Source organism: Pagrus major, chromosome 13, assembly GCF_040436345.1.
Source record: "Pagrus major chromosome 13, Pma_NU_1.0".
Taxonomy (NCBI): domain Eukaryota; kingdom Metazoa; phylum Chordata; class Actinopteri; order Spariformes; family Sparidae; genus Pagrus; species Pagrus major.
In genome coordinates, this window is record NC_133227.1 from 3,410,387 (window position 1) to 3,423,174 (window position 12,788).

The 12,788-nt window shown below is 39.8% G+C and overlaps 1 protein-coding gene across 6 annotated transcripts in view; it reads left to right on the top strand.

Annotated features, from left to right (window-relative positions):
• The first annotated feature begins 11,995 nt into the window (after positions 1 to 11,995).
• Positions 11,996 to 12,788, top strand: part of LOC141006798 (RNA-binding protein Musashi homolog 2) — a 259,908-nt gene continuing 259,115 nt past the window's right edge. For 3 of the 6 annotated variants that reach the window (XM_073479043.1, XM_073479042.1, XM_073479046.1), the window contains exons 1-2: positions 12,037 to 12,205; positions 12,536 to 12,576. In XM_073479043.1, coding sequence (XP_073335144.1) covers positions 12,144 to 12,205; positions 12,536 to 12,576 — 103 coding nt within the window. In that variant the 5' untranslated portion in view covers positions 12,037 to 12,143. Of the gene's footprint in view, positions 12,206 to 12,535; positions 12,577 to 12,788 lie in introns of all 6 variants that reach the window. The other 3 variants (XM_073479044.1, XM_073479047.1, XM_073479045.1) reach the window with 2 other exon arrangements.

A 12,788-nucleotide genomic window follows, 5' to 3' on the forward strand; every position in this document is an offset into this window, starting at 1 on the left:
ATTTTGTGTATCTTTTATTTCTATTCTTGGCAGGATTTGACTTTGACTTCGATGGTTGGTCATATCATGGTGATATCCTTTTGATTTTTGATTTTTTTTTAAATTGCACCGGCTTTCAAGATATGTGATGATGAGTTCATTTGCAGCAACAGATAAACAACACTCTTAAAATGAATCCACCAACAGCAGTTTGATTGATTTTCCGTTGAGTGCGCAATATTAAAAAAAAGAAAAAGAATAAAACATGATTTATGAAAATTAAAACATTCTGAGATATCTTATCAAAACAAAGCAACACAAGTGTGATTAATTTTGCTTGGAGTGCACCCAAGAAAGCATGATTAAGGAAATTAAATAAAATGGAGATATCTGTTCTTCTAAATGAACCCTTCAATATGACACTTAAAGGAGCATTATGTAGTTTTGGGGAAGACATTTTAATCAGAGAAAGATCTTCACTGACTGATTCTTTTAAGCCTAAACAAACTAAATAGACAAGCTGTCTTTGTTTTCATGAATAAACTGAGCAAACAAATTGACCTTAAAGGACAACACAATTTCATACTGTTTTACTTTGTTTACATGTGGCGGACCCTGCCACCTTTCTAGCTTCAAACAGTGTTCTGGGACCTTATTTTCCTCTGATAACAGCTTGTTTATTCAGTTATGGAAAGAAATACCTATTTCTGAGTTTGTATTATTACCTCTTTAATATTGTAAATATTAAACTTCGGACTTCTTCTCCAAACTACATAGTGCCCCTTTAAAGTTTTAATGTACCTATTTTGACACTCTTAATAGATGTCCTTGATGCCTGTCTTGCTTGATACATGTAACAAACCACATTAGTCATCAGAGAAGCAATATTTTCTGGGGACAGGGTAAGGAACTTGTCATGTATACCTGGAGCAACAGAGACTCTGTGGAGCGAAGGGGGAACAAACGGACAACGCTGGCGTCACTATCTTTAACAAACTCTGAGTACTGCTTCTGCATTTTGATCACATCTCAGACTTAAGTGTCCTTCATGATTCAGTGACGCTCGTGAAAATGATCTGCATGGTGATTGAACGTTCCAGGAATGCTAACCTAACTGCTATATTGCCGCAGAGCATCAAAGCACAGGCACTCTCAGCTTATTTGTATGAAATGTTAAGATATTCCCATCTTGATTGCATTAAGCCTAAATAACAGCGATGTGCCAGCCAACAGGATTTTACATCTTAGAAATACCTTTTGGTCCCAAAAGGTACCGAGATAGTAAATGCATCTCAGCAAGCTGCATTTGATAAACTTAGGAAGAATAAAGTGCGAGGGAGGCACTTTCTGTAAAGTGGAATAAAATGTGCTGAGTTATTTACACCTTTTGATGATGTTTGAATTTTGCCTCAACTGCTTTTTTTCACACCACTTTTTCTTTTTTTTTTTTTATCTCCGGGGAGAGGTCAGACAAACAGCAATTTATTTTTATTTAGTATTCAACACCAACATCTCCCATGAGGCTCTGACATAGGTGTCAACCCTCGTGGCTGCTGAGGTAGTTGTTTAATTAGCAGCCATAGATTTGTTTTTAAGTTTGTTTATTGAAGGAAGGTTCACCAAGAACAAAAGCACTTATTCCAATCAGACCTCGCTTCAGAGTTAATCACACCTGGAAACTGCCCATTACAGACAGCGTCTTATCTGTTGGTCATTGAGCAAGCGCTCTGAACTACTTTTCTTCAGTAGTTCCATTTTGTACAACTTTAGACATCTACTTTTTACTTCACTAAATTTTATTTCTGACAGCTTTAGTCACTTGTTACTTTTCAGATTCAAATCTTTCATACCTTTCTTTCCAGTTAAAAACAAACATGGTGATTTTGAATGAAGGATTAAGTGATCCTTTATGGGTTGAGAAAGATCACCCGGAAATGAAAATACAGTCACTATCTACTAATCTCCACGCTGATGAAAAGCTGGGTGAAGTTTCGTAGTCCACAAATCATTTCTGGAGCTTCACAGCAAAACAGCGTAGCCACATTCTCCTATACAACTGAAGTAGATGGGGACTTGATTTAAAATGTAAAAAGACAACCAAAAAGAAACATAAAATTGCTCCATATAGCTTGTCTGGCGTAATCCAAGTCTCTGGAAGCCAGAAGATCCCAAATTGATTTGAAAAGATGTCATTTACACCCTTTTAAAGCCCAAATCTTCACAGTAGCCGCTAAGCTAAGAGCATTAGCACCCCCTTCTGAAGGGGATACATGAGCTTGAGCGCACGTTGAGGGTGTAAATAACATCTACTCAAATCAACTCGGGATCTCCAGGCTTCCGGTGACTTGGATTATACTGGATGAGCTGTGTGAAGCCATTTTATGTTTGTTTTTGTCAGTTGGTTTCAAACAAGTCTCCATCTACTTCAGTTGTTTAGGAGAATGCTGCAATGTTGTTTTGCTGTGAAGCCCCAGAAATGTTTTGTGGACTACAAAACTCCGCCCGACTTTCCATCGACATGAGGGTGAGTAGTAAATGACTGGATTTCCATTTTTATCCTTTGAACTTAATAAACTGTTTTCTAACAACCCTCTTGGATAAGCTGTAAAATGCATCATCACAAAGCTGAAAAAAGGCTGTGTTTCTGAGCTCAGGAAAAGTTGAGTGTTTAAAAATACGTGGTTCTCACAGGGCAAACATTTTAGATAGGAATATGATTCATTTGCTGTAGGCTACCCAACAATATAAAAAGTAGATAAAATAGGCTCAACCTTGAACACCTACAGCAGTAAAATGCAACATTAACATTAATGCAGCAGTGATATCAATCCAGAAAAACATTATATATAACAGTAAATCTATGACAGGGAACATTTTGTGATTTTACTGCATAATGAGTACTTTTATTTCTGATGGTTTAAGTACATTTTGCTGATAATACTTACATACTTTTACTTCAGTGAGTTTTATGAATGAGGACTTTTACTTCTAGTGGGGTATTTTTACAATGTGGTAGTTTTTTTTTTTGCTTCAGTAAAGGATGTGGATACTTCTCTCACCACTGCTGAAACAGAACGTCTAAATAAAAAAAATGAAAAAAGAAATCGGCAAAAAATAGTCTGCTGTATGCAGAAATATATAATGTGGAACAGAGCCACTATCTTTATTGATGTCCTGAAGAGAAGTGAGAAAATCTCCCATGCTGAAACATCTGTGACAGAGAAACAAGAACTCCCTCCAGACACTGTGTGGCACAGGGAGGTGCGAGTCCAGTATGGGTGGTGACCCTGTGGTTCAGCCACAAGAGCAATATCACCGTCAACACCCAGACTGTGAATAATAAACATCTGATGCAATGCCAGTTTGGCCGTGGATCATACCTGAATAGCCAACAAAAGAGACTGAAAAAAAAAAATCTCTTTTAACATTAAAATTACCATACAACTGGATAAAAAGACGCATGATTATGTGGTTGATGACAATTAGATGGTTTTGGAAAGAGCAATACATCAATGTTGAGATTTTCTGAATAAGAAAAGAAAGAAAAGTCAGGAAGCGTGAGCGAAAATAAGTGGTGATTTTATCTGCACAGCAGCCTTCATACTGAAAACACCTGCTGAATAAATTGTGTGTATTTATAGCTTAGAAGCCGGAGCAGAAAGAAACTTGCGGTTGGCTTGCAGTTTATTTATAAGCTTGATTCAAGTCTCAAAGTAAAGATAACTATGGTTTCATTTCTCCCGTCAAGTCTACGTTTCTCCTTTGACTTGCATCCCTCATTGATTATTAAATGATTATTTTATTGAATTTATTCCAACAAGTCCTCCAAATTAATACATTTCTGTCTCTACAGCCAGATAGTTTTTGTTTTTTGTTTTTTTACTGTAGACCTAGTTTATGGGACAAAAAGGCAAAAGGCAAAGTGAGGATGTAGTACAATTTATGATTCTGAATTCATGTTGGACCATTTTTCTTTTACTTAAGTCCTTTTATTTGTACTTGCTCAGACAAAAGAAGATGGAGGGGAGTTAATAGGAAGTTTTAAAAAAAATATTGATATTACTATTTAACTGCAGAGATAAGAACAAACAATATAACCACTGAATCATCTTCCCTCTCTTCTGGTTTTAGTTGCTGTATTTCATACATTCTAATCCATAGGGAGATTGAACATGATATATATTATCTTTTTGCTTCCCTTTAGCTGCAGAACCTCAAAACATCTCCTCCAAGCACAGTACAGCATTGTATAGGTGCCAGTGCACTGGCCTGCTTGCCAATTATTTTCTCTGTAGACAACACAAAGTCATGTCAGATTTCTCTTCTGGCTTCTCCTAATAACTGACAAGGTGTAGAAGGCGAGCATCATTTACTGCTGCCATGCCTCCCCTCTCTCCACCCGGGCTTGTTTTGAGTGAGCTGCCTTCTTTCTTTCAGCCACACTCAATAAGACTCCACCTCAGGGTACTTCTTTATACCCGCTGCCCTCATGTGTCCTTGTGCATTTAATTCTCCATCAGCTTCATATATCACCCAGTTCGGACATATAGAATAGCTTTAATAGCATATAGTTTATTACAATGTAGGTGGTGAGTGTATGTGTACTTTATTCATCTGTGTGTGTGTGTGTGTGTGTGAAAAAGTCAATTTTCTTCTGTTTTGGAGAGCACTGCTTACAAGTCTGGCTCTCCGCCAAGCTAACAGGTTGGAGTTAGTTTGGAATTGAACTTCTTTTTTTTGAGACTGTACACAGAAATAACAGAGCGTGCAGAAAGCAGCCCCACGTTTGAGCTGTTTCCCCTTTGCAGCAGCCTGTGGACGTCACACAATCTTTCCCTTCAATAAGAGAGGCCAGAAGGCCACTGTGGGTGGTGAACCGGGGTGTGATTTTTTTTTAGACTCGCCGCTCCCAAAAGGAACACAAGAGATGTGTCACTTACTTTGCACCACCTCCATGAGCACACACGAACACAAAAGACACATGAACACAAATGACATCAGCGCCTCTTTTTGATTACATGTGCTCAAAGTGCCCTCTTGTGGCGGTGGGACTGAAATGAATGTTTATCCCAAAACATGACACCTCAGAGAGAGATCTGGTGTTTCACCAAGACAGAAAATGCCTCTGAAAAAGAGTATTTTTCAAGGACTTTGTTGAGGAAAATCTCACTACACTTTAGAATGCACAAATAAGTAACTGCAAAGACAAGGCTTGATAATTCAATACACTAAAAACGCAACAAATGTCAAGATTATGAATAAATGGACTTAAAGGTTAACGCCATCAATTTTACACATTCATATCTTTTCTCAGAGTGCTACTACATGTGTGAAAAAGTAGTATGAAGCGTTTTGTGGCTCCAGAGGAAGCTCTATGTAATCTGATAAATTCCCTCCGGTGATGTCACTCAATGGCTGAGTGGCACTGTGGGCAATGTAGGCGGCAGATTTTGAAAAGCAGTTCACTGGTCTAGCATTGCACTTAACTTATAACACACATTGCGCTTATAACATAAACACAAATGATCACAATCGATACAGCAGAACGAGAAATATCACCATCTTTATTCCACATATTCCTCTTCCTTGTCAAAACTCGACGCCTACATTTCCCACAATGCAGCCTTGCTACTGATTGACATCACTTGAGGCAATTTATCAGATTATTTGCACCGTCCTCTAGAGCCACAAAAAAGGCTTTATACTACTTTTTCCACATATGCGTTAGCACTCCCCAAGACCTGTAAAGACACTTTAGTGTGTAAAATTGCTACCCTCTAAAAACGTATGGCTATTTGTCTCGAAATTTGTGGACTTATCTTTAAATTCTAGAACAATCTTCTTCTCGCAGAACATCATCCTCAAACCCAAGATAAGAGAGCAAATAAAGTCAGAGCAAAAGATGAAGGATAGCGCCCCACAGCACTCAAGGGAAACCTTTATCTCACATCAAACAGGACAATCATGATGACCAGCAACCTGCCGGCCAAATGTACACCTAATGAAACGCTCATTTTCGTGGACCATGTATATGCCAATGCTCCTTCTGAGCCAAGAGCAATGTTTTCCAGTCTGGCCACTGATCGGCTGAATAGCGAAACGTGTAGGAATCTGGAAGAAATAACAAGGTGTACTCCAGCAACCGGAAGACTGATGAGACAGGCAAAATTCTACCCTGCAGCATAGTGAGGCGGGGGGGGGGGCTGAGGATATGGTATCTCTCGCTCTCGTCTCAATGGCATAGACAAGGCAAGGTCAGTGTTAAGGTCAGTGGTTGCAGGATAGGAAGTGGTTGGCAACTGAGAGAATATATGGTGGCAGCCAGTTAGTGGGGAAACAAAATAAAGTAAAAAGGAAAGGAGAGAGAATAGGTTGGGTTGAAAACAAAGAATGAGCCAGGAGACAGAGAGCAACTGCTTAGCTGGTCTATCCAGGGAGGCCTTCTTATTGTACTATTCTTAGAAATATATGAGGTATAGCACTCATATAAACAAACTAAGAACAAGTGACAAAAACTGGGCGTAAGAGTTCTTCAAGCTCGTAAACTGTAGGCTTATTGTGTGTGAGTCTGCAGCTGCGTGCATGCATGAGTCTGTTTTAACACTGTGCTAAAGAGGAAATCTGGAGTGTGTACTGTAAATTTGCATGATAAACCAGAGAGCATGGTGCACAGCTGTCCTGGGGAGGATGTCAAACAAAATGTGGTTTAATGTACTTTGACAGAGAGTGGAAAAAAGATCATTATTTTAAAAAAGCTCACTTTCAAAGTAATGCTCAGCAGGTTCAAAGAAAATGCACATAACTCACACGACTTGGGCAGTTTCACCTTCAGTCTCTGCATGAAGAAGGGTATACCACTTCCTCTGTCTTAACAAAGCCCTCCAAAAGGCCACCGTGCACATGTTTCTCCCCCGCTGCCGACTGTACAGGTGATGGGACGGCTCCTCGCGGCGCTTTAATGCCACTCGTCATCATCTGTGACACACAGCTCTCTCTGGAGTCGTGCAAACAGCAGCCTGAACATTCCAGGGAGCAGCAGGGGCATGAGCTTATCTCCCAGCCCAGTGGAGCAGGTAAATGATGTCGTCATCATCCACTTGTGTTGGAACCTGATTGGTCTAAAGAGCCCTGCATGCAAATGGTCTTGTCATGGTGGGGTCAAGGAAGCAGATCCAGTTGCTCGGTCTATATTGTTGAAGGTGCACTATGTAGAAATTTTAATCAGAAGAGAAAGATCTTCATTGACTCATTTTTTATGCCTAAACAAAATACATAAACAAACTGTCTTTGTTTTTGGGACTGAATAAACTGGATAAACAAACTGACAGCTTGTTTATTCAGTTATAAAAAAAAGGATTTGTGTTATTACCTTGTTAATTTTTGTAAATATCAAAATGTCTTCTTCAAAACTACATAGTGCCCCTTTAAAACAGAAAGACAGTCATTCTTGAAAATGGTTTCGTGCATGCAATATTTTGGGATTTAGTTTGCATATTGTGTAAAACTCTAAGGAATCTGTAGTCCCCTGGGGTACTACGATCTATTACCTTCAGGTGCTTTTTGCCACTTGGCACAAGGGATTACAGCATTTTTTTCTTTTTTAATTTGCAAGAATAATTTGCCATCTTATTCATTTTAGATATTTCAAAAGTCAATATTACAGTTTCATTTTTTAATAATGTGGATGTCTGAATATCACAGCGGCCCATCTACCTGGAATGCTAGTGCGTAGCCTCTGGCACGGCTTAATTAACTCATCTGCGTAGTTACAGAAGGCATAATGGGGGGGAGAGAAATCACTCATCACCAGAACATCCTTCCCACTGATCTGACTTCAAACAGTTTCTCTATGTGGTGACAATTGTGCACATTCCCAGTAATCCTCACATAATCATGATCAGTCAACAAGGTCTTTACACAACAGCCCTCACGAATCAATGATGGGACCAGACATTTTATTTATTAAATTCATTTCACTTTGCAATTAAATAATCCTGTGTGGCTGAAATAGACTTTTATAAGATGCTAAGTTATTCCAGGCAAAGATGAAAGAGCAGGTAGACCGCAGTTTGGTGGGTGGCTAATTCCTGAAATAGGACTGTCAATTATGCATGTTTCGGCTTGGCTCTCTCCCTGCAGTCTGAGAGGTGCTTTTGCTCAGCAGAGAAGAAAAACAGAAAGGAAGAGGACACTAGAGGGAGACAATTTGTTCACATCTGCAGCCTTCTCCACAGCTTCTCCTCCAGATTCTGAATCTCGCCTTAATGGGCCCTCCTAAGCAAAGCAGAGATCACTCAATCCACAGTGATCAATGTGGAATCATTCACAAAATCCAAACAGCCTCTCATGAGTGTTTGAGTGATACGCAAAGCAAATTCATGGAAGGTGTTTACTCTGAGCTCTCTGTTCGTGTTGGATTAATATATATTGGATTCTTTCACATGTCAGTGCATGCTTACAACACATGGTAATTATGCAAATTAGATATACAAATGTTTAATCCCTGTGAAGTTCAAGTTTCACTTTAAAAATATGTTGCAGTATTATCATCACCAGTATTTACGTCTCCAGACATTTAAGGATTGAAAAAATATTTTGTGTTCGGTGCACAGATTATATGGAGCAATCTGTGCGGAGAAAATGGGTTGAAGTGATCCACGAACAATTCCTCCAAGGTCAAGTGAAGATTCGGAGGGTGTAAAGTGATTACTGCAACAGGAAACAGGATGCCTCTACTCAAAACAGCGTCTCATAACACTGCCAGTGAGTCTGTTGCTTCTCTCACTTTCTTTTTCCCCTCAGCTCTTTCACACACTATCAATTTTACTTCTCTCTCAATCCCCAAATCCTCCAGTTTTCATGCAAAGGCTCGGTTAGTTACAAGCTTTTTTGCATGCTGAGTTTCCTCTCTATTGAGGAGCGCTTCAGCTTTCAGCCCTGAATACGAGCTGCAGTTGCACTGATGCCACTATATGATTTCAGAAATCTGTGCATTTCCCTTCGACATGGTGAATTGTGATTCAGCACAGATGAGTTCAAAGCATGTGGGCTGTAAAAATGAGTCTATTTCTTGAAATTCTTCATCTCATCGTTAATCAAATCGTCTTCAGCAGCTGTCACCTTTACAAACGCTTCCAAGCCGTGATGTGTTATGATGCTGTGATGCCATTAGCATCACTTTCATAGAGATGTGTTCACACGTAATTTGTAGTAAAATACATCCCTTCTCTTTCCTCCTCAGTCAGTATACTACACGCTCAACTGCTCCAAAAAGCAGAGCTGTCAGAGCACCTAAAGTTGCTTAAAGAAGTATAAACACTTTAGGCACTTTCATCAGGCACCAGTGGCTGCTCAGATTAAAGGTGAACACCTCTCAATTTCAAAAATCTATACATGTTTCCTCTTCAATCACTGTAATGGATAGATCCAGAGACCCAAAGCCCGACCCAGATATGAAAGCTGAAATCTGCTATGTTGGTTGACTGTGGTACCAATCTGAGAGAGATCTGCTCTGGCATCAGGTTATGTTGGGTTCAAACTCTCACAACCCTTGATCAGATATTGTAAAACGTCACACCTAATGTACCTCCTCCGTCACGTTTGCACTTCCACCCACTTTCATGGTGTAACGACAGTGAATAGAAAGGCCATGATAACAATGTTCACAAAGCAGAATAATTCACAACTTCACCGTGAAACCTGGGACCCTAGTGTTTTTATTTGAGCATAAAACAGAAGTTACTCTTCATGTGTTAAATCCACTGTGATTTTTGCACACCTTGTGATGGGCTTTAAAGCCTGTTGTTCCTCGGAGCTCCTCTCCGCTTCAATTTATATCCTCCCTCACTCTTCTCTGTCTGCAGCTGCATGAGTGGAGATGATTTTCTTACATTCACGGGCATAAGGACGCTGCCACATATTTGACAACTTAGAGAAAATGCAACACGAAGATAATCTTTAATGCATCACAAAACGGCATGGGACAGAACCACAGTGCATAGAAGGTAGAGTAAGTAATAGCGTTTCACACGAGGTGTCATATTTCCACTCCCTCTGACACTCCTGTGCTATAAGGAATTGCCACAAATTGCTTCTATACCTTTGTTTCGAAGATACAGACAGCTGCATTGTGGAGTGTCCCCAAACTAATGACAGAGTTTTAGCTGTTAAACTGTCAGAAATGTTGCTATTTGGGTTTTTATCTAAGTCATTGTTTCAAAAACATGCTGCCTGGCCAGATAAGAAATTCCCTCTGGTAGTGCCCTGAACAGTCGGCACACAGAAGCCTATTCAAAAAACTTCACTGAATGGGAATAATGAAATACGATCAGTAGTCACGTTTCATGCAGGAATGGTTTGTTGTAAGTATTCTCATGCTAATGTGAATGAAAACTGCATTTATATAGAATCTATTGTCTGGGTTCTGTGAGCAGTCGGAGCAGGATATAAATGTATAATGCGGCATTTAAAGCATAATTTGTACATGAGTGTTTTTTCTTTATGCTCTGTTGGTAGAATACTGTGCTGATAATGTATATAAAAAAATATTTTTTCCCACAGCAAGTGTCATGCACGTTCACGAATTCATCCATTTCATATCCTGCTTCTTCTTCCTCGGGGTCATGAGGGGGCAGAGTCAGCTTATCTTCACATACATTGCGTACAGGGCAGGGCTGGCAGCTCATTATAGGTCATGTACATGAGAGTATCTGTAATTACTGCACCGTATGTGCGAATGCCATTCTTTATTGATCCCTGTAGGAAAATTCTTTGTTGGCTTTCATAATGACTGTAGCAGTTAAAGGTCAGACCGTGGGGTCAGCTACAGAGATTCAGCATGTTGCTCAGGGACCTTCACAGCAGGATTTGAACACAGATTGTATGGCTCTGGAGACGTTGTCTAGTAATCAGACCACCTCACAGCTTTAAATTGGTCAACTTTTAATACGGATATTGAATTTTTTTTGTTCAATAACATGAACTGGTGTACTGGTCATGTTTAAAGCTCGGCGTCCTATTATATGCAGATGTAGTAAAACAACAAATTTAAACTCCCATACCAAAAGTGACCTCCTATCGGCTATATGTATGACATATCATTTTGCAATGATATGCAATGCAGCACTACTGTTAAAAACTATATATACTATAGATATACTATATATTGTTTTTGGGGACAAAACATTCAATAATTATTGTTTGATTATAAGCACATCAGCATGCTTTCATCCGCTGTTTTATCTTAAAGTAAAACAGGTGCTGCTGCAGAAAGGGCACCCTTCCTTTGACATGCTACTAATGTGAACAACAACGAATAAACTTGACCCACATGTGTGTTGATGTAACACCATTAATGTTATTATCCTTTTGTTATTTGGCAAGATCTGTGCTGTCTGTCTCTTTGTTTGTTGATGTAAAATTATTGTTATTATTATTTTTATTATTATTCAAAAAGAGAAGGCGCCTGTCGACTAGTTCTGCACAATATCTATTTCACATCTTCCCTCACATTTCATGCAACTTTTAGCTGAATGAAACTCAGCCTCTTTCTTAACAGAACACCTGTGAGCCATAACAACCGGGATCATTTAAATATAAGCGTGCAAATGGGGATTGCCCCACTTTTCTTTTTTTTTTTTTTTTTGCTTCCTGGTGAGGGACTATATTGCACGGCGGAAGAATAACAAGCCATATTAATTAATGATCAAAAGTCGCTGCTGCTGCTGCTGCTTTGTAGAGGTTTACTCCTCAGTCGAACAATAACATGAGCTAATTAAGAATGAGAATTGTTGGATAAAGTTTTTTTTTATTTTTTATTTTTTACACTTGTATGTGTCCACTGATTTAGAAGAGCAATAAGCCACTTTCACCTCTAGTGGCTTATTGCTTAATTAAATGACAAATCGGAGGATTGGTTTGCAGATTGCCTGAATTGACGTCAATTGGATTGGTTAGGTGACAGAGGCAGGCTCCGCCCCCTGTGGGCCAAGGTAGAGCACGCTGAGAGAGAGGGAGGAGGGAGCAGGGGGCTGAGCTGATCCCACGTGTGACGCTTTCATTCCCGGCTCAGTAATATTCTCATAGCGGGGCTTTGCATATCTCCTGCCGTATCTGTGTGTGTCTGTCACTGTGACTGTAGTCCCAGCCTATAGTTTGAAATAGATATGGAAGGAGACGGGAGTCAAGCCACATCCGGAAGCCTAAATGATTCACAACATGACCCGGGGTAAGAATCTTTCTAAATTTAATCCTAAGGTACGATTTTTTTTTCATGTTACAACATCTTGGAGAGGACTTCGACTGCCGTGCTGGATTCGTCCCCACAGTACGCACTTAAACCGTGCACGGGTCTCTTTCCAGATGCAGTTTTAAAGACCCCGAGCTTTGTAGCGAGAGTGGCCTGCCCCCCTTTTCGCGGAGATAGACTATAATTACTAAGCGCGAATGTGTTTTCATAGTCTTCCTTTATCCTTTAAGGTCGCTTTTAGAAGTAGTTAGTCGTCAAAATGGCCGAACTGACATCTGGACTCACTTCTGTTGTGTTTTCCCCTTACAGTAAAATGTTTATCGGTGGCCTCAGCTGGCAAACCTCACCAGGTGAGACTGTTATTCTCTTTTACAGCCTATCTCAGTATTTCTTGTTGTTTTGTCGCTGTGACTGAGTGCTCGTTGTGGCTGCTGGCGGTGTATGTGCGAATGTGCACCGTACTGTATGGGATATCTGACTAGTGTGTGCGCACGATGTTATTTTTGATCTCCGTCCATCTGAAGTCCTCTATTCGACCCCTAAGCGCATCGCGGGGTGTTTT